Consider the following 19,338-nt stretch of genomic DNA (forward strand, 5'->3'; position numbering starts at 1 on the left):
TAACAGTTTACACATATATTCACACATACATTTTTGCTCAGACCTCTTTATTTCAGGATGTTTCTGTGTCTATGTGTGGTACATGGTATAAATCTCAAACTGTGGTCACACAAGGGGCTTTCTCCTTCTTGTAAGGGTAGTCTAAGACAGTGGGAAGGATTGAGATTTAATTGCCAGAACTGGCGGGAACTTGGGCACTGTGGATACTACAGTGGGTAGCTCAACAAGGACCAAGGAGGACACCTTTTGAGGCCTCCAGCCCTGCGCCCAGTGAAGACAGGACAGAAGCCACAGGGCATACCTTGGAGTGCGTGTTCTGACATACTTGTACGTGAAGTTCTGACAGGTTCTTTCTCCCTGTGAAGTGCAGCACATTCCTCAATGCACCGGCTCTGGCCCGCATGCCAATCTCAGATGTGCCTGCTCTGTGCATGCCCACGCCCAACCCCTTGCCCTCCCATACACATGCTCTTCTGTATGCCCAGGTAGGCCCTGCCCTCAGGCAGCAGCCTCTGCACACGTTCCTCTTGGCGCAGACAAAAGAAAGTACTTTGCCTGCAGAAATCAAGCTGAGCCCTGTGTTCTTGCACAAGACCACTGCAGTCCAGAGATAAGAAACTGAACCGCGGGCAAATCATGAACAGCACCTGGGGAGTAAAGAGAAAGGGTTTCCAAGATGGAGAGAGGCGTGGGCCCAGAGGGATGTGGCTTCTCCCAGGTTACAGCCCCAAGGAAATCTCTGGAAGCAGCACCCGTTCTGATGGGGGAGTAGAAGAGCTGCCATCCTCAGTCAGGGTCTGAGTCAGGGTCCGAGGAGAGCTGCTCCTCCATAGTCTCGCACATGGCATCCTGCAGGGATGTAAGATGACCCCGGGGACTCATCCCCATTGGCTGGATGACTCTGTTCCTGTAGGGGAAAGGTGCAGTGGGGCTGGGGAAGGGGCCCAGTTGGCCAGGCAGGGGTCCTCCTCACCCCTGGCTGCTACCTTCCTCTCCACCAAGTAGGCTGCCCCCATTTACTGGGGAAGCCTGGTTGGACCTTCTGTTAACTGGGCCCAAATCCTAACTGCTACCTCATGGCTTTAAGCAGCTTCTTAATTGAGACATCAAAATTGTCCTTCAACAGTCTTGAATTTGGACATTGGACCATCTCCAATAAGTCCAGGAACATTAGAGAGTCTCTTAAGTTCTCTGGGCCTCAGTTATCATCTGTAAAATGGGCACAATACTGACCTCAATATGCCCACCCCCTGGGGGATCCTCCAGGGCAAGTGATTTCAAACCTAAGTAATGCAGCCTTGCTGGGATCCTAAGCTCTCCTCTGACCCTACCTCCTGGGGATCACAAGCCAGGATGTGGGTCAGCTCTCCCTTCTCCCAGCTGCAGGCTCCCCACACCTCCTTCTCATGCCACACACCTGGAGAGCCTGTCAAACATGGTCACCAGCTTCATGGCCTCATGCTCCTTCTGCTCCTCTGTCATGCCCTCCATAGGGTTAGGCGGCTTCTCCTCCACCCTCCCGGTCACTGGGTTTATGCTGTTTCCCATGGGATAGAGTGTAGGGAATGCATTAGTGACTCTCCCGGACAGGAGGCAAGACACGTTTTCCCACTGGGGCGAGAGGGGGCAGGACAAGGCACCTGCAGGAAGAGGCCTCCTTCCAGGGGCAGCACAGTTAACCGGCTCCTGCCACCTGCCACCTTCTGGTATCCCAGATGGCACTTAGGGACAGGAGCCTGACTCTGGAAGGTCTTGCCCATGTGTCATCCTGTCCCACTCACCCTACAGGGGTCCACGTGGCTGTGGCAACAGGGACTAGGGGCTTGTGAGTGGAGCCCCGAGCGTGTGCTGGGGGCACATACCTGGCCTTCGCTTCCTTGTACTCATCGGTGTCTGTGTCCTCATCCTCCGAGTACTGGCCCTCGGGCCGGCCTCCCGCCATGAGGCCCCTGGCAGCCAGAAGACCAGCGGCATTCCCATAGCCCGTGTACTTGATGAATCGGGGCACTGGGGAGCAAGGCAGAGGTCAGTGCCAGCCCGGCTGGGGCGGGCTGGGGCAGGCTGGGGCCCGGGCCGCCGTGACTCACCACTCTCAGAGCACAGCACAAACAAGAACTCGGCCGCCACCCTTTTCACATCTGTGTCCAGGTGCGTCATGAGGCGGACAAGCTTGTTCCGCAGCATCTCCCCAACCTCGGGCCGCGTCCTCACGTCCCGCAGAGGGGGCAGCACCTGGGGAGGCGGCCGTCCCTCAGCTTGGGCTTGGAGCGGCCAAGGGTCTGTGATCAGGGCCCGACCCACACCCCCCAGGAGCGCCAGCTTCTGAGCCTCAGACCTGGGCCTTCAGGAACTTCCTGGCTGGGCGGTGCGTCCGGGCACACTCAGTCAGCACGCTGAGCACAGGAGCTACGCTCTCCTTCAGCCTGTGTGTCTGTAGAAAAGCCTGTCATCAGGCCTGTGGCCCTACCTGATTTGAGGCTGGCGCAGAGTTAAACCCCCACAATCCCCTGCCCCCAACAAGACACACCAGCTGGTCCTGGCGGCAGGGGTTTGGAGACCCCCCTCTGCAGTTAGTCACTGGAGGGCCAAGAGTGGGTGGTAGGTATCTGTGTCAGTTTTGAAAGGGGCAGGGATAGAGCCTAACTCAGAAGTACTCGTAAGTTTGTGACTTGGCTCAAATAACTGTTTGAAGTTTAACTGCTTCAATTATAAGCCAGGGATGGGAAGCAAACACAAAGCAATTAAAGCTTTAGCACGCCACTGGCACACACACTGAACTCAGATCTGACGGTGGGAAAGAGAAACCAGAACTGAATCGCTGCTTGGTGTACTTCATGGACAAGAGAGCAGCGAGTTCCCGTCTCTCCCAGCATAATGTGCCGGGACCCCAGTATCAGCAGTGGCAGCGACAGGGATGGACGACCCCAACTGTGTGCCCAATGCCAGGTCCCTATCCTAATTGGCTCACATGCACCATATGTGTCCTCTGCTTAGGCAGGCAGATTCCCAAGATGTCTACTGAATCTCAGTTTACTGCACTCCAGCCTGCTTTCTGCAAGATCCTGGAGAATGGTTAGAGCCCAGCTGTCCAAATGCCCCCTAGTGCAGTCACAGGAATCAGAGGGAACCTTTGATCAGAGGTTCCTGTGGGTCTCTTCAGGGTGCTGAGGGACAGCCATGCTTGTAATCAAGGGCTGCCTGTGTCTAAGAGTTAAAAGCAGGGACTGGGCGGCTTCTCAGGACCACTCAATAAAGATCCACAAATATTTAAGCAGAAGTGAAACCTTCAAGTGTGTGGAGAGCGTCCACATGCTTCTCATGGACGAAGGGTCTGGCTTCTTGCCAGGCTGGACCTCAGAACAGCCAAAAGAAGTGCCCATATCATATTACCAAGGTGATCTCCACTTACCAGTGTGGAAGCACTGACCGCAGCTGTGCAGGACAGCCAGTGCCAGAGCCACTAGGGGAAGCCTGCACAGCCATCCCCAGCCTACCTGGTGCAAACGTTTCTCTAGGAAGATGAGGAGGGCACGAATCACATCCATGTTCACTCCCATGAACTCCACGGAGTCTCCATGTGGCTCCAGGGTGAGGAGAACATCCAGACACTTGAGGGGCAAGTTCCCTAAGAGGTTCACTGCATGGCTGGGGACAGGAGGAGACAGGGGTCTCGATAGGGCTAATCCCTCGGCACAGGTGCAATCTTTGTGCCCCCGCTGAACCACACATTACATGAGCTGGCATCTGAGGGCCTAAAGCAGCAGAACTAGGGACCAAAGCCAAGGACAGAGACTGACTGATCGTAGAGGCACTGCCACTCAGCTGTACAGTGGGGTCCCCTGGGGAGGTGGGGGCACTCAGACACCCTAACTGCCCTACCCGGTCTGGGCCAAAGTGCCACCATCTCTGGAAACCCAGATCAGCCTAGGGGCAGGTGGCCCAAGAATGGGGACAAGACACCAAAATGCCCCAGTAAATACCATGCTGTCTGTTGCCACTACACAAGGTCCAGTTGGCACATTCCTGTCCCCGGATTCATGGCTCCTGTCCTGGCCACCTATTAGAAGCACTCAGTGTTCTCTGGAAACACACTGATGTCCAGTACCATTCACCCAGACAAAGTCAGACCCCCCAGTGTGGGGCCTGGGCTCTCAGGTGGTTCTGATCCACAGCCAGGGTTGAGGACCACCAGCTAGACAATGTGGCCACAGAAAAAGCCACGTCCTCACCCATGGAACTCCTCTGTGCGGTCTCCAGCAGTAGCAATCATCACACAGTGCCGCAGAAGGGTCCCCAGGTGCTGGTAAAGGGCAGCATCTTCCTGACCAAAGAAAGAAGGGTTCCTGTGAGGAGCCCCACTCATCCCACTGCTGCCTGCTGGGGTGCTACTGTCTGTTGCACTCCAGGAATATGTGGCACTGACTGTGCAGCTCCCATACTCCATGCCTGGCCCCCTGGGATCTCCTAAGTGACTGTGGTAGTGCTGGGGGCAAAAGATGACCACCCCTGTCTTCTTAAAAGCACCTCCCTGAGTAGGAACACATTCCCCGGGGATGAAGTCACACACTGTCTCAGCCCCACTCATGGCCTCATGGTGAAGGATCTCTTATAGTATCCTCTGACACCACACAGCCCTCCTGCCAGACAGCAAGAGCCAGAAGGGGCCTCTACTTCCTTCAGACCGTTTCCCTGAGGTCCCAGCCCAGAACCGGCATCTCCTTGGCTTTGTCCCAACAGGCTGAGGGATCCTATCCTCTCCATGTCTGACACTCAGAAACCTGAAGGTACCCAGTGCGAAGCAAGCAGGCCCAGGAAATGCTGGAGCTGCGCTGAAACCCATCCATGGGTTGCCGTCTGTGCTCACCTCGTCCACCTCCCCCTTGATGGAGTCGAGGGTGATGTTGAAGAGCACTTTGAGGATCTCCATGGCCCGTTCGGTCTCTTGGGAAGGAAGGAGCTCGGGTGGGTTCCCTTCAGGAGTCACCCCCAGCGTCAGCTCCAGCGTGTCAGTCAGCAGACTCACTCCTTTCAGTTCCTGAAACAGCTGCTGGCGCACATCGGTGCGGAGTGCCGTTAGCAGGAAGAGGAGCCGCAAGTCAAAGAACTGGACGTCGTGGGGGAAGGTCCGCACTCGGTACAGCCCCACACGCTCCGTGAGCCTCACCACCAGGCGGGCCTCCGCTGCCAGCGTCTGTGCCACAGGGCTGCTGAGCACGAGGTTGCACAGGCACTTGAGGGACTCCAGAACGACACCCATGTCTGCGGACTCGCGGACGGGCCCCTCGGAGACAGAGACGCCAGCGTGGCCGGCCAGCGCCTGCATGCTCCGGCGGCTGGTGAACGGGTCCAAGCAGTGGCGGTCCCGGGACAGGATTCGGACACTCTGCAGCCAGGTGACACGGTGGGAGGCCGGCAAGCCCTGTTCCAGGACGGAGACCAGCAGCTCCGCCAGCCTCTGTGGGCAGGGAGAAGAGCGGCTCCACCAGGCCCCTCTCCTGGGGCCGCCCGTCCCCGCCCCTTCGCCCCTCGCGCCAGCACCCACCTTCCGGTCCTCCCGTTGGGCGTCATCAAACGTGAAGCTCTGGGAGTGCTGCAGAGAGAAGCGGCGAGTTCAGGTCCAGAGCGGGGCAGGGTCTCCGCGCGCCCCGGCCCTACGCACCTGCCGCCCGGGGGCGCAGCCCCCGCTCCCCGCAGCACCGCACCCCGGCCCCGGGCCCGCCACCCGCCGCGAACCCCGCGCTCGCCGACACAAGCCGGCCTCGGGCGGCGGCTCACCTCCCGGTTGTACGACCGCAGAGCTTCCAGGATCAAATCCTCCTTCCCCGTCGCCACGGCTGCCGCGACCGCCCGGGGCTCCATGGCGCCCCCGGGACCCGCCTCGGCCCCTCCGAGCCGCGGATCGCCGGCCCCGCCCCGGCCCAGGGAGCTCCGCGCCGGCGCGCAGGGGAGGCCGGGACGCGGCGGCGGCTCAGGGGGCGGGGCCTGGAGCCGGCGCGGCCGTCGGAAGCTTCGGGACCCGGGTCGCCCTCGGCCGAACGGACCCCTCTCCTTGCGGCCCGCGCCCCTCGGGCCGGGACTTCCGAGGGGACAGGGCCTCAGCCCCCACCCCGCCCGGCCGCCCCGGGAGCGCCCCAGAACGGATGGGGCGGGGAGGCGGAGCCGAGGCGGGGGACTTCGCCGTCCCGGCCGTCGGGCCCGTCGGGCGTGCGCCGGGGCGCGCAGGCGGACGGGACTCCTAGGGCCATGCTGTCGCGGAGCTTCTGCTCCCGAGGGGAAGGCACGCGAGGGGACACCCCAGGACGCGGCCGGGAACGCGGCTCCTGCTCGGGGGGCCCGCGAACCCCTCCCCGCCGTCAGGAAGCGTCCACCCCACCCCGTGGTCTCGGCACTGAGCAAACGGCCCCGCCCCGTCCCGCGTTCACAGGAACCACGAACGTCACGTCCGCCGTGGCGCACGCCGGCGATCCCAGCGCCTGCGGAGGCCGAGGCGGGAGGGCTGCCTGAGCCCGGCAGCGGAGGATGCGGTGAGCCGCGATCGCGTCACTGCGCGCCAGCCTGGGACGGTGCGGAAGACAAAAGCCACATCCGCGCCCGCGCTCCCGCGACCGGCGGCTCCCGACCCGCGGCCCTCGGCCGGAAGTCACGGAGTTCAAGGCGGAAGGGGCGGGGCACCCAGGGGGCGTGGTCGGCGCGGGCGGGGCCGGAAGTCCGGCCCCTAGACTGCGCCACGTCCGAAGCGGCGGAGGCCCGGTCGGTGTCGGCGTTGAGGAGCCGGGGCAGGCACAATGGCGGACTGGGCTCGGGGTGAGCGCGAGAGAGCGGAGTCGTTGGGGCCGGGGCGGGGCCGGGCCGGAGCCGACGCTGTTGCCTGCAGAGCCGCGTGCGCCTGCCTCTGGCCCTGTCACGGGGGCGAATCGGATCCTTCCGGGTCCGAGGGGAGTGGGGTTTCGGCCGGCCCTGCTGCTAGGACGGGAGGCGGGCGGGGCGGCCCAGCTGCTCCAGCGAGGGGTCGCGCCGCTGCGGGGTCCCCCAACTCCCCGCCACTCCGTGTGAGATGGTTCTGCATGGGTTCGGGGTGCGGGAGCCTCGGCGTTCGGCAGGTCCCGGGTCCGGGCTCTAGGAGTGCAGGCCGGACGCTCTTGGTGTCCAAGCAGGCGTCTGCTGACTTGGGCCTCGATGGCCCCAGCCCCCCTCCCGGAGCCCGTGTTCTGGTCTGCAAAGTGGGATATGGATGTTTGCCCCTCTGAGTTGCTATGATGATTAAAGGAATTGAGCGTGAGTAGTTGGAAGGACGCTGGCACCCGCTCCTTCCATTGAAGCTAGGCAGGAGGCGGTTCTCAGCCACCTGATGGGACAGAAATTCCTTGTCACTTGGCCCAGCCTATCACAGGCCAGGCCTCTGCAAGCGCTGCGCTCTGGGTGTTGCGGGAAGCCCTCTGTGGGATGCAGACCAAGGATCCCACTCTTGGGGAATTGGGAGCTTGGCTCAGCCACTTTGTGTGCGGTAAAGAGCCTTCTCGATGTTCTGTCCTGGTTCCTTGCCACCTCTTCAGGAGCCAGCTCCAAAGTCGTCCCTGCGTGAGCCTTTCTGCTGCTCTGCTGGGTACTTTTCCCAAGTGTTTCCTACGCTCTTACACAGATGGCGACCTCCATGGATGCAAGTGTCACATCTTACCAGCATCCCAGGGCTGGGTCCAGTTTCTGCTGCGCAGTATCCGAAACTGCTGGTTGCACCGAGCCTGTCGTGGGTGCTTGCCCATCCCCACACAGGGCATGTGTTCACATGACAGGCGCTTACACGCGTCGTCCTTTGTGCAGCCTGCCTCACTTGTGCAAGATCTACCTGCTGGAGCCTGGGTTAGGGCTCTGTGTCTGCCACCTGCCCAGCAGACACAGGGCCCAGTCGCCCTGGATTTCCAACTCACCCAGATGTGCTTGGAGTGAGAGGGGTCAGGGGCCGTGCTCACAGGTGGATGCAACCCCTCAGCCTCTCTCTCTTCTCAGCTCAGAGTCCTGGTGCTGTGGAAGAGATACTAGACCGCGAGAACAAGCGAATGACCGACAGCCTGGCCTCCAAAGTCACCAGGCTCAAATCGGTCAGTGGTGGTCTCCTGTCCTCTTACCTCTACCGGGTGCCCTCGGGGAGTGGGGATCAGAGGAAAGGCAGACGGCCCAGAGGAGTTTCAGGCAGTTTTCCATCCTCCTGGTCCGATTTGTGGCCATGCTCACCTGCATGAGGCCCTACCTGGACCTCTCTGCTGCTGCTGCAACACTGTCTGGCAGAGTTGTTGACAGGGCTTGTCTGGTCTGGGGAGGGTGAGTGCTGCATTACGTGTCTGCCCTGGCCCAACCCTGCCCTCTCTGTGCTGAACAGCTTGCCTTGGACATCGATAGGGACGCAGAGGATCAGAACCGGTACCTGGATGGCATGGTAAGGGCCTGCCCCAGCACTGCCTGCTGCAGAACTTACAGTGTCTCCTTCGGCACTGGTGTGGGTGGGCGGTCAAATCACCACTTCTGTGTGATCTTGCTGGGATTCCGCCCTTAGGACTCGGATTTCACAAGCGTGACCGGCCTGCTTACGGGGAGTGTGAAGCGCTTTTCCACGATGGCAAGGTCTGGGCGAGACAACCGGAAGCTTCTGTGTGGCATGGCCATGGGTCTAATTGTGGCCTTCTTCATCCTCTCCTACTTCCTGTCGAGGGCAAGGACGTGAACCAGTGGGAGCTGGTGTCTGTGGGTGCCAAGGGCAGCCCAGGTCTTCCTGCCTGGCAGCTTGGTCTCCAGAGAACTTACTACAAAATACTCCTTTGAAATTACAACGGTGGGTTAGGAATCTTACTCCTGTGGGGCAGGAGGCTGTGGCAGCCTGTGACCTGATGAGCTCATGTTGGCTGATCCCATGTGTGGAAGGGACTCTTTCTTTTGGGGAAACCAAGGGCCAGCTCCTCCCCCATCCCTCAGGTGCTAGAGACACCAGCAGAGTTGGGGCCACAGCATGTCTAGAGGGGCCAGATCCGAGCACAGCAGCTGTTGAATCCCAGACGTAGCCACCTGAAGCCTGCAGCCTTTCTCCCAGCTCTTGGGACTCTGACATCTTCAGGCTCCACGGCCGTGTCCTTGTCAGGGTGAGGCCATGTCTGTGAGCCCAGGTGCCTGGAGCTGACGCAGGAAGGGACTGTGAACCCTGAGTGAGTGCCGTCTCCTCCGACTGAAGCCTCTCGACCTGGAGATGATAGTTACTTCTGGCCACGGTTGCTAAGCACGGGCAGACCAGTGTGTGAGTTCTCTCTGCCTGCTCTCCAGTCCTGCGGATGAAGTGAGACCCCTGGGGAGAATGGGGGTGTGGATGGAGTGAACTGCAGCCTTGGCCTAGCCACTGGGCCTGGATCCTTCTGGGTCATGTGACTGTGTATCTAGGAGCAGAAACTTGCATTCTCAGGATTCAGGATCAACCCAGCACCAAAGATGTGTTTGCAGAACAGACCTAGAAGTGGGCCTGTTTAGCATTTCAGAGTCAGGCAAACCATGCAGGGTGGGGGAGCATCTGTGGGTCTACGCAGGAAGGTTCCTGTGAGGCCTCCAGTTGCTGCCTAGCTTGCTGGTAACTTTTGCCCCTCTGCCCAGCCCTGCCAGGCTTCCTTGACTGTGACGGTGCTCTGTACCATCCTCCTTGTCTTGGCGTAAAAACACCTTTAAAGTGCGAGTCGTGTGCTTCTGTGCCCTTCTTGGTCCTGTTCCAATCTTGTGCCTCCCACTCAGTCCCTGGGGACTGTGGGCTCGCTGTCCCCTACCCGTGGCCATTCCATGTGTCCCGTCCATCCCGAACTGCCTCGGAGCTCCAGGCTGACCAGAGACAAGCCCCCCTTGGGTCACCCTTGCCCTCCGTTCCTTCTCCCTTACACACAGCAAGCCCCCTTTCTCCACGCACGCTCACCATAGCCGCCTTCCTTGGGACCTGGCTGAGACTGCCAGCCTCCCGGAGGAGTGGAGTCCATCTTAGTCGCTCATGCAGTGCAAGCCCGCTTCTCACCCAGCAAGGTCCACTCCACTGCCTCCATTCTCTGGGGCTTTGCTCTTGCCCTGAAACCTGGCTGGGCTGCTGTTGCTCCCAGCTTGCTGCCCCCTCCTCAGATGTCCCTCTGTAGACCCCTGTCGTTCCTCAGGCACCAGTGTCCTTGCCTGCCATGGCCCGCCTTAGTCCTCTGCTCCTCAGGGGCGTGTCCCCTGGTCACCAGGCATGGGAGCAGCTGCCTGCATTGTCTCCCAACTCTTCATCCCCCATATTTTCCTGGGCCATTCGGGGCTGACCTCCATTTTTGGGGAATGTGACTGAGCTGTGGGAACCGAACGAGACCCCTGCTGCTCTTTCCGTAGTGGCGCCCGCTCATCTTGCTGATGCAAACTGGCAAGTTAGGCTGCGACTCGGGGTGGCCTTCGTTAGGGAGGTGCTTTGTTGTCTCAGACGCAGTCACTGTTCCCTTGTTCCCTCCCTGTCTCTCCATCTCCACAGCTGTTTGCAGCCCTCCCAGGTACTTTGGGGTCTGGGCTGGATTTCCTTTCTGGTTTGCTTTTCTGCCTCTCTTGCTGTGTTAAGAAAGATCCTGCAAAGGGAGAGTGGCAACCCTGTTGCTGCTGTGCCAGACCAGCGTTTCCTGAGGGGCCCAACGCTAACCCTCAGCCCCGGGCCCCTGACCCTGTAAAAGAGCGGGGTTTGCTGACTATGATCCCTGACACCAGTAAAACCAAAAGGGATCTTGGGGCCCATCGTGAGAGCCAGGGTTACCCACTCTGCCAAGGGAGGACAGAGTGCTAGGTTCTATCCCATAATTTCAAGACAAAACACGTAAACCATAAAAACTCGTAAATAGGATTTCATGACGAACGAACCCCGTGGTCTCTGTTGTCCTCATTTCCTTGGGATTTGAGGGAATTTTGTGTGGAGCTCACCATGGTCCACAGGCTGGCCATGGGCACTGCTGCCATCAACCCTCTCCCTTCCCATCAGGGTTGGCTTTGGGCAGGGCAGCCACAGACTCACCTACTTCCTGCTGTGTTACCCTTCCCTGCCCACGTTCCTGAAATGCAGATGGGGATCCTGAGGGCATCATCACACAGGGAGTAAGTGAGTAGGCCGGGCGCGGCGGCTCACACCTGTGATCCCAACACTTTGGGAGGCTGAGGCGGGTGGATTACAAGGTCAAGAGTTCGAGACCAGCCCGCCCAAAATGGTGAAACCCCATCCGTAATAAAAATACAGAAAGTAGCTGGTGTGACGGTGCTTGGCTGTAATTCCAGCTACTCAGGAGGCCTAGGCAGGAGAATCGCTTGAACGTGGGAGGTGGAGGTTGTAGTGAGCCGAGATGGTGCCACGGCACTCCAGCCTGGGCGACAGAGAGACTCCCTCTCAAAAAAAAAAAAAAAAAAAAACCCCAAGAAACGTGAGTAAACATGAAGTGCTTTGAATATGCAGGCTGGCATGATCACAGCTAAGTGAGAGTCAGTAGCTGTTTGTGCGTTTTTTTTTTTTTTTGAGACGGAATTTTGCTCTTGTTACCCAGGCTGGAGTGCAATGGCGCGGTCTCGGCTCACCGCAACCTCCGCCTCCTGGGCTCAGGCAATTCTCCTGCCTCAGCCTCCTGAGTAGCTGGGATTACAGGCACGCGCCACCACGCCCAGCTAGTTTTTTGTATTTTTAGTAGAGACGGGGTTTCACCATGTTGACCAGGATGGTCTCGATCTCTCGACCTCGTGATCCACCCGCCTCGGCCTCCCAAAGTGCTGGGATTACAGGCTTGAGCCACCACGCCCGGCCTGTGTTGTGCTTTATACAGGTGCAGGTGATGGTGCCACAGCTGTGTCTGACAAGGCAGTCCATCCTGAAGTGACCTCCCCAAAAGGCCGAGTTGAGATCCAGACTCCACTTCTTGAGGCCTGGTGTTGGACTCCTGGGCAGCCTCTGGAAATCCCCCTCTTCAGGCGCAGCTCATACCCCACCTTCCCTGTCCATGTCCTCCTACTCCCTGTGGTACCCACTGATGTGTAACAGGCCACCCTAAAATTGCACTTAAAATTGCAACAGTTTGTCATGTCTCATTGAATTTGAGACTGAGCACTGCTTCAGGGTTGGCTGTTCTTGCTGTACAATGTGGAGGCCTCACTGTAAGATGTGGTCCCGGGGCCGCCTCCATCTGACGTCCTCACACGTCCAGAGGTCAGTGCTGGTGAGTGGAGGGCTGGCTGGGCTGACTGCCTGGGATGAGTTCAGTCTCCTCATGCTTAAGCTTGCTCACCAAGCTTATGGCTGGTGCTGGAGCAAACATGGACACAGTGGTAACGGGTGGGGGGTGGGGTGGGCACTGCTATCCAGGCAGAAGCTGTTTCCTTGGTACATTGTATGCCTGGCATCAGAAGCCAGGTGGCATCAGTTCTGCCATACCTCATTATTCAGGACAGTCACAGGCTGCAGTCCAGATTCAAGGGGAGGGACACAGCATTGCTAAGAGACCAGCACAGCTCTGGCTGTCTTTGGGGTTCAAGCTAGGCAGCATAGGGAGGGACAGGTGTGGAGCAGAGTATCTGAGGCACTCAGGCCCTCCCATCTCACCAAGCTGACCCTGGGCCCTAGAAGCCAGGATGGGACCCTATGTGGGCAAGTGCTGACAGCCCACGGGGCTCCTTTCTGTAAAAGCTTGATCCTTCTACCAAGACAAACCCTTACTTAATGCAATCTGATTTATTAAATACTTTGGGCACAGCAGAAAACAAGACGGCAAATGGTAAAATAGAGTAGGAAAAAATAACTGGTTACAATCATCCAAACAAGCGTGCTCTGCCCTGCGGGGCCGGCCAGCGCAGCCCAGCGGGTGAAGACAGCCTCGAGCTCCGTGGCCCAGTGAATCTTGTGCAGATGTCGGGCGTGATGCGGCACAGTAGGGCCGGGCTATTCCACATCCACCACCAGGGGTGTCATGTAATCAGAGTGTTTGATGCCGAAGGTGACAATGGGGGCGCAGGGCTTGGTCAGGGTCACCTGGGAGAGGAGGGGCTGTGAGAGGAGCCAGCACCCCCACATGCAGTTTACCCTGGCTGGGGCTGGGCCGCTGTCCTTCCTGAGCCTGGGGCCAAGGTGGCCAGAAGCTACACTCCCAAATTTGAACACAGAGCACTCAGCAGTGGTAGCTGTCAGTGTCTAAGGAAAAGGGCAGGACCTCTGCTTCCCTGTCGAGGAAGGCTTACCTGTGGGTGGAGGTGCTTCCAGTTCCCACCCTAACCCTCCGCCCCTTCTTGGCTGTGTCCTTCACAGCCTGACCCTGTTTCCCCTCCTCTCTGTCCCAAACCCCCTCCCCTGCTCTTTCCTGCACATCCCTTTGGGCCAGGGCCCCCACGCCACCGTGACCCCTCTGGGCTGTGCTCTTCCTGGACCTTCTCAGGGCTGTGGGCGCCTGGTCCTGGCTTGAGGGTCTTGTCCCCTGGAGGCTCTACACGGGCAGCCATGGTGTACTGTGGAGCCTTGAATTTGGTCACCTGCATGTCAGTTTGGCGGTAGGCTGCAGGACCTGGGGTCTGAGAAGCAAAGGAGGCTCAGATAAGCTCTGCCCACCCAGGGCGTGCAGCCCTAGAGAGCAGAGCAAACTTGGACAGAGGGTTTCAGGCCTGAGTCAACAGAGCCAGCTACAAGTCGGTGCCTGTGCATCAGGGTCCCCCTCTGTGTTCTGTCACCCTGCTTGTGGGGCATCTCTCAGGTGGGGGCTGCTTCCTCGATTTCAGCCTCACGCTGGCTATGACATCCTCAGAGTGTACCAGTCCTGGAAACATCCCTGAGCATGTGTGAGAGGCCCGCTTGTAGCGGGTCGCTGTCCCATTGGACTTGGGGGCCTGGGGCTGGTGAAATCGACATGGACAAGGGCTGTTGGGTGCCCTGACACACTTTCCCCATCTCAGGCCCCTCAAGCTCTCAGGCACGTGCCCACCTGAGGCCGTTGCACCGGCTGTTTCTGAAACCAGGACCCTCCTCCCCAAAATAGGTCATGGTTTATTTTTTCCCCTCCTCTTCTTTCCATGCAATCCTAGCTAAGACTGCCTGTCACCCTCCAGACAGCACCATTCTCTGCTGGGGCCTGGACCTCCTCACCACTGCAGCGTCACCCCAGCACGTGGCAGGCACCCAGAGGGTAGGGGGCTGAGGGGCTTCGGCAAGGCAGGGCCGAGCTGGTGGGTCCTGGGTTGTGGGGGAGGTTGGGGGGCAGTTCTCTGTTCTCAGCCGGGGGGACCCTTGCCTTGTGTAGGTCATCGCTGAAGCCGCCCAGCTTGCTGCGGCCCTTGATGGAAAAGGAGGGCTGGGAGACCTTCCCGACGGTGTGGGGCCCCATCACCACGGGCAGCATGTACGCCGCGGGGCCTGCAGGGTGGACGTGTTCCTCAGGCCGGAACAGGGCCCACTGCCCCTTCCCTGGGGCTGTCCCCCAAGCCTGGAGATCAGCCGTCAGGCTGCCCCATCTCACCCTCCCCACCCAGGATCCCCAGATCCGTTTGGCTGAGGATTGTTGGGGCTGCTGCGGACCTGGGGTGCTGTCCACACGGAACGTCTTTGTCCGAGCAGAGATGGAGTGGCTGGGTGCTGAGTCGAACACGAACTTGGTGGATTTCTCTGGAAAGTAGTCACCTGGACAAGGAGCCAAGGGGGTGCTGGGACAACAAGCAGGTGGGTATGCAGCCCCGTCTGGGGGCTCAAGGAGGGCTCCCCAACATTCTAGGCATGGGGCCTCTGGGCTCCAACACAGGTAGTGACCAGGTCTGGTCAGTGTCCAGGACGGAAATGCTGACCTCGGGGCTGGGGAGACAAAGGCCATTTTTGAGCAGGGAGAGAGGGGTCTGACGTGGGCTTGCCAGAGAAAGGTCCAGGTTGGCGCTGGGCTCTAGGGTCAGAGTCTTCGCTGCCCAGGTGTGATGGCAACCCCTCCAGAGAGAAAGATGGGACAGGAGGGGCTGGACGGCTGAGCTCTCACACCCTTGTGGACGTGAGGTTAGGGGACTCAGCAGGGAGGGGCAGGAGCCTGAGCGGGGGGTCACTTACCTGGGCCAGGGGTCAGCATGGTTTTGGTGTGGTAGCGCCCCAGGATGGAGTAGGCAGGGCCAAGGTCCTTGCCAGTCCTCAGTATCTTGGGGTTTACATTGTAGCGGGGCCCCGGGGAGCAGTTCTCTGCCAGGAGCATGGGGGCCCCACGGAAGCTGTAGGCTGGTGCGCGTAGCTTGGTGGGCGTGTGCTTCATGAAGCCTGTGGACGAAGTGGGCCCTGAGCAGCCTGGAGCCTGGCATGCCCTTCTCCCCGCTGGGAGTCGGGGATTGAGCCCCAGGCCCTCCCTGGACCCCCACCCTCAGGCCTTCCCCAGGCCACCCACCCTCCTGCTTCCTGACCCTCCCCACGGGCTCTCAGGCTCTTACCTGTTGTTGGTGGAATCAGGTACTTGGGTCCAGGGCTGCTGTAGAGGGCCATGATGGGCCCCCGGGGGCGATGGGGCCTCCAGGTGCCCATCCATACCTCTTCCGTCATGGCCAGCTCTATCTACAAATGGGAGGGTTTCCAGGTGCTGGGAGGCCCGGCCCTGACGTCCCCGTCCCTGCTTCTGCTGACAGTGAAGATCAGAGCTGCTGAACCTGTACAGGGCTCTCAGTGGGGGCTCCAGCTGGGAGCCAGGAGTGAGGGAGGGTGGGAGCTTTCTGCATAGGACTGTGAACGTCTCATCAGCTTAACCCTAACCCAGAGTTGCTGTCCATGGTGGCCCTCAACTCACCACGCTTCTCTGCTGTAAGGAAGCCCTGGGCCAGTTTCTCCTACTTGGAATGGTGATCAAAGGTGGGGAACGTCTTGGTTGAGGCTGTGCTGAGGGGCAGGGAGGGGCTGTCTAGGAAGGGGCTGTAACTTCTCCGGTCCAGGCCCCCTACTGTCCCATCCTCCTCAGAGACCGTCCTGTCCCCTCTGGTTTTGGTGCCAGGGAGTTCCCGCAAAAGGAGCATGGAGAGGAAGGCCTCCCTCTCTCCTCAGGGGCTTACAGAACTGGGGAGAGGTCCCCACTCTAAACTCTAGAACGTGGCTCTGTGCTCTGTGGGATGACAGGTTCTAGATTACTGTCATTGTGACCCAGACAATGGCCTCAGCCTTAGGTCCCCTCACCAGAGCTCACCACCAGGCCCCCTCACCATGTCCCCTCGCCAGGTCCCCCCTCACCAGGTCCCCCCTCAACAGGCCCCCTTACCAGGTCCCCTGTCACCAGATCCCCCCCTCATTGGGTCCCCCCTCACCAGACCCTCCTCACCAGGTCTTCTCATCAGGTTCTTACCAGGTCCCCTCACCAGGTCTCCTCACCAGACCCCCCTCCTCAGGTTCCCTCACCAGGTACCCCTTACCAGTCCCCTCACCAGCTCCCCCATAACCAAGTCCTCCAGGGCACTCTTCCTGGGGCTCCCTCAGCCCGGGCCTCCCTGCCAGGCTCTGACAGGACAGAGGTATGGAGAGGAGGGCCGGGGCAGTGAAGTTTCAGGGCCCAGCACCGAGGATACCTGAGAATGTGGCAGCTCCACTCAGCTGTGCCCCTGGAAGAGACCAGAGGTTTGGGCCACTGAGATGCTGGAAGGTTCTGGCTATGGCAGAGCCTGGGATCCAGGGTCAGGGTCTGTGCCGGTTGTGGTGGGTGTGAGTCAGCGTGGGCGCTGCTTCTGCCCTGGCTGACCTCAGAGGCTGCTCACCTGCGGCTCCCAGCCCCCTTGGACACAGGCGCACCTTCTTCTCAGCCTTGTCAGGGGCCCCTTTGGGGCGCAAGCTCCTCCCAGTGTCTTCCAGGCAGATTCTTTTCTTGGGCGACTTTGGGAGAGATTGTTCTGAAACCCGCCGGACCTGGGCCCCTGTGTGACTGCGTACGTTTGCCGTGCACAGCTATCGTCTTTCAGCACCAGCGTTCAGATGCTGAGCACCGCTGCCCTGACCTAGCCCATGGGCAACAGGGGGTCTGTGCCCACCCAGTTCTGGACATTTCCTGTGTCTGGGGCTCCCTGCCCCTCCCACCTCATACCGCCACCTCTGCCTCCTGTCACCCACCGGACGCCCCGTGTCCACGTGGCGCTGTCTGGCTCTGTGCTCTGTCCGCCTGCCTGCTGGTGTCTGCCTGGATTTCCACTTTGGGTCTTGCCTGTGGTGTGCCTGCTCCTGTGTGGACCCTGTGTCTGTGCGTCCCTCTGTGTGGGGGACATGGGTGTGTCCCCCGCATGTCACATGTGTGCTCCTTGAGCAGGACCCGATGTATGTGGGTCTGTGTATGTGGCTCTGTTGGGGGAGAGACAGGAATCAGAGCCTGAGCTGCACAAGGCTTTATTGATTAAATGGTTTGCGGCGAATTTCCACGTGGGGAGGTGGTGGCGGGTGGCGTGTCCGTGGCTGCTTGTGTGGCAGGTCCTCTGGCTGAGCCTCCTCCGAGGTCCGCTCAGGCACCGTCCGCATTGCCCAGCACTCGCACCTGGAAGGCAGACCGTGGGCTAGGAGAGCTGTCATCGGTGACTGGAGAGCCACAGAGCCATCAGGCAAGCAAGGCCCTCGGTGGGGGGTCTGGCATATTGCTGGCCGTCCCCTTCCAGTAGCCGGGGGTGTGTGTGCGTGCGTGATGGTGTGCACAGCTGTAGGTGTGAGCGTGCACGTGCGAATGTGTCTGCACGTGTGCATGTGGTGTGTGTGCCATGCCTGCACCTGTGTTTGCATCTCTGTGTGCACGTGTGTGCCTGCTGACTGGGGAGGAGCAGGTCTTTGGCGTCTGGGGGCCGCTCTGTGGACAGGAAGTCTGGGGCGTCCACGTCGGCTGGCTGATGTGGGTCCAGTGTCTGTGGGTGGTGGGGTGTGTGTGGGTGGTCGGCTGTGGGGCTGTTGTGTTGGGTGGTCTTGGTAAGGCTTCAGGTCTTTAGGGAATGGGGTGTCCCTGCAGCCCCCATACCAGCAGTTGGACCAGCTGTGCCTTGTGCACTGGCTGCAGGCCGTCTATGCAGGACTTGAGCTCGGTCAGGGCTGCCTTGGCATCCTCGTTGACATTGTACTTGCCCAGGGGCCCCTCATAGAGCTCCTCTGGGGTCCCCACCAGCAGTGTTTGCAGGAAGTCCATGAAAAACTCTGCGTTGTCCTCCCCCGTGGCCAGCCCTGCATCATAGGCGAGATGGTGCCAGGACAGGACAGGGTGACTGGTGTAACCCCAGCCCTGGACCTATCCCAGGGCTCCGACCTCCATGGTCTCCAGAGCTACCCCATCAATGCCCACCTCTCCTCCCCATATCTTCCTCCACAGCACCCTCAACTCCACCTTGCCCAAAGACCCCTCCACGTCCCTTAATCTTAGCTGCTCCAATTTCTACTCAGCGTTCCCTGGGATCACCAGGGAAGGAAAGTTAAGCCTCTGGTGTGGGGGAAATCTGGTCCCTTGAAGGGTCAGGTCAGGCTGGACTGGGCTGGGGTTGGTGACATGGGGCTGGGGTTAGGTCAGCTGGGCTTTGTCTTTAGTTGGGGTGTAGTTGGGTCTGTAGGGTCCCAGTCTGTAGACTGGTTCTGTAGGGTCTTTGCCCACCTTTATGACAGATGCAGGTGGAGTGTTCACTGCACGGACTCGATGCCAGGATTTTACCTCCTCAGGCACCCCCAATCCCCCCGCCCCACTCCCAAATGTTCTGGAAGCCCCAGTGGCACAGACTCACCGCAGATGCAGAACAGGGTGAAGGCCACCAGCAGGAGGGCACTGCTCCCTTTCATGCTGGCAGTCTCAGGAGCTGCCTCCAGCCAGAATCCCGGGATTTTATGCCTCAGCGGGCAGCACCTCTCCTAGAGGGTGGGCCAGACCTGCCCATTTGGACCTGGCAGCCAGCTCAGATGAGGTTTGTCACATCCCTGGCCCCCAGTGGGTGCTAAGCAGCAACAGGCTCGGGGTAGCTGCGTGACAGGTGGTTGGCAAGTGGCTTTAGGGTGTGTGTGAGAGAGAACAGGTGTGGGAGGAGGGAACGCTGGTGAGGGAGGCCGTGCCAGCTGGTCGGTGAAGAGGGCAGCAGGGTCTGGCCACCAAGGGCCTCTAGTCGTGCCTGCCCTTGAGACCGAGGGTGGGGGGATCTGGGATTGGTCTCAGGCCTTTCTTCTGAGGTGGGAATCCCTCCTCTTCTCAGTGTGCTGTGTGATCTGGGTCTGCACCTGGGGGTCTCCAGTCAGTCAGCGGCCTCCTCACTGCTCAGAATGGGGCGGCCGACTCGGGGAAGGGACTGCAGATGCAGGATTGGACACAGCCGCAGGACGAGCTGGGGCTGAGGATCTGTGGGGTG

The 19,338-nt window shown here is 59.9% G+C and overlaps 4 protein-coding genes and 1 pseudogene across 5 annotated transcripts; 2 read left to right on the top strand and 3 right to left on the bottom strand.

The window, feature by feature from the left end:
• Positions 1–30: 30 nt before the first annotated feature.
• Positions 31–6,499, bottom strand: RIC8A (RIC8 guanine nucleotide exchange factor A). Of its 2 annotated transcripts, none has more exons than XM_010331209.3 (11): positions 5,776–6,499; positions 5,543–5,590; positions 5,165–5,455; positions 4,865–5,044; positions 4,230–4,321; positions 3,495–3,645; positions 2,336–2,431; positions 2,088–2,232; positions 1,863–2,007; positions 1,418–1,537; positions 31–907 (listed from the first exon to the last, which is right to left on the bottom strand). In XM_010331209.3, the coding sequence occupies exons 1-11, from the start codon at positions 5,857–5,859 to the stop codon at positions 787–789; spliced, it is 1,473 nt and encodes a 490-aa protein (XP_010329511.2). In that variant the 5' UTR covers positions 5,860–6,499; the 3' UTR covers positions 31–786. The 2 variants fall into 2 exon arrangements, with proteins under 2 accessions (XP_010329511.2, XP_039326751.1); XM_039470817.2 differs by having other exon boundaries at positions 31–647; positions 753–907; positions 4,865–5,455.
• Positions 6,500–6,696: 197 nt separating this feature from the next.
• On the top strand, positions 6,697–9,706 carry BET1L (Bet1 golgi vesicular membrane trafficking protein like). The gene is made up of 4 exons (XM_039470818.2): positions 6,697–6,804; positions 8,005–8,096; positions 8,375–8,431; positions 8,549–9,706. Exons 1-4 carry the CDS (start codon positions 6,786–6,788, stop codon positions 8,714–8,716), a joined length of 336 nt encoding a protein of 111 aa, XP_039326752.1. The 5' UTR covers positions 6,697–6,785; the 3' UTR covers positions 8,717–9,706.
• On the top strand, positions 9,612–10,889 carry LOC104650138 (uncharacterized; annotated as a pseudogene).
• Positions 10,890–12,930: 2,041 nt separating this feature from the next.
• On the bottom strand, positions 12,931–15,632 carry CIMAP1A (ciliary microtubule associated protein 1A). Its single transcript, XM_003943332.2, has 6 exons — positions 15,445–15,632; positions 15,077–15,277; positions 14,564–14,665; positions 14,280–14,401; positions 13,426–13,566; positions 12,931–13,033 (listed from the first exon to the last, which is right to left on the bottom strand). Exons 1-6 carry the CDS (start codon positions 15,551–15,553, stop codon positions 12,944–12,946), a joined length of 765 nt encoding a protein of 254 aa, XP_003943381.1. The 5' UTR covers positions 15,554–15,632; the 3' UTR covers positions 12,931–12,943.
• Positions 15,633–17,349: 1,717 nt separating this feature from the next.
• SCGB1C1 (secretoglobin family 1C member 1) lies at positions 17,350–19,338 on the bottom strand. The gene is made up of 3 exons (XM_003943333.4): positions 18,727–19,338; positions 17,979–18,178; positions 17,350–17,510 (listed from the first exon to the last, which is right to left on the bottom strand). The coding sequence occupies exons 1-3, from the start codon at positions 18,779–18,781 to the stop codon at positions 17,478–17,480; spliced, it is 288 nt and encodes a 95-aa protein (XP_003943382.1). The 5' UTR covers positions 18,782–19,338; the 3' UTR covers positions 17,350–17,477.

The sequence above is a fragment of the Saimiri boliviensis genome, chromosome 6 (genome assembly GCF_048565385.1).
Source record: "Saimiri boliviensis isolate mSaiBol1 chromosome 6, mSaiBol1.pri, whole genome shotgun sequence".
Classification (NCBI taxonomy): Eukaryota; Metazoa; Chordata; class Mammalia; order Primates; family Cebidae; genus Saimiri; species Saimiri boliviensis.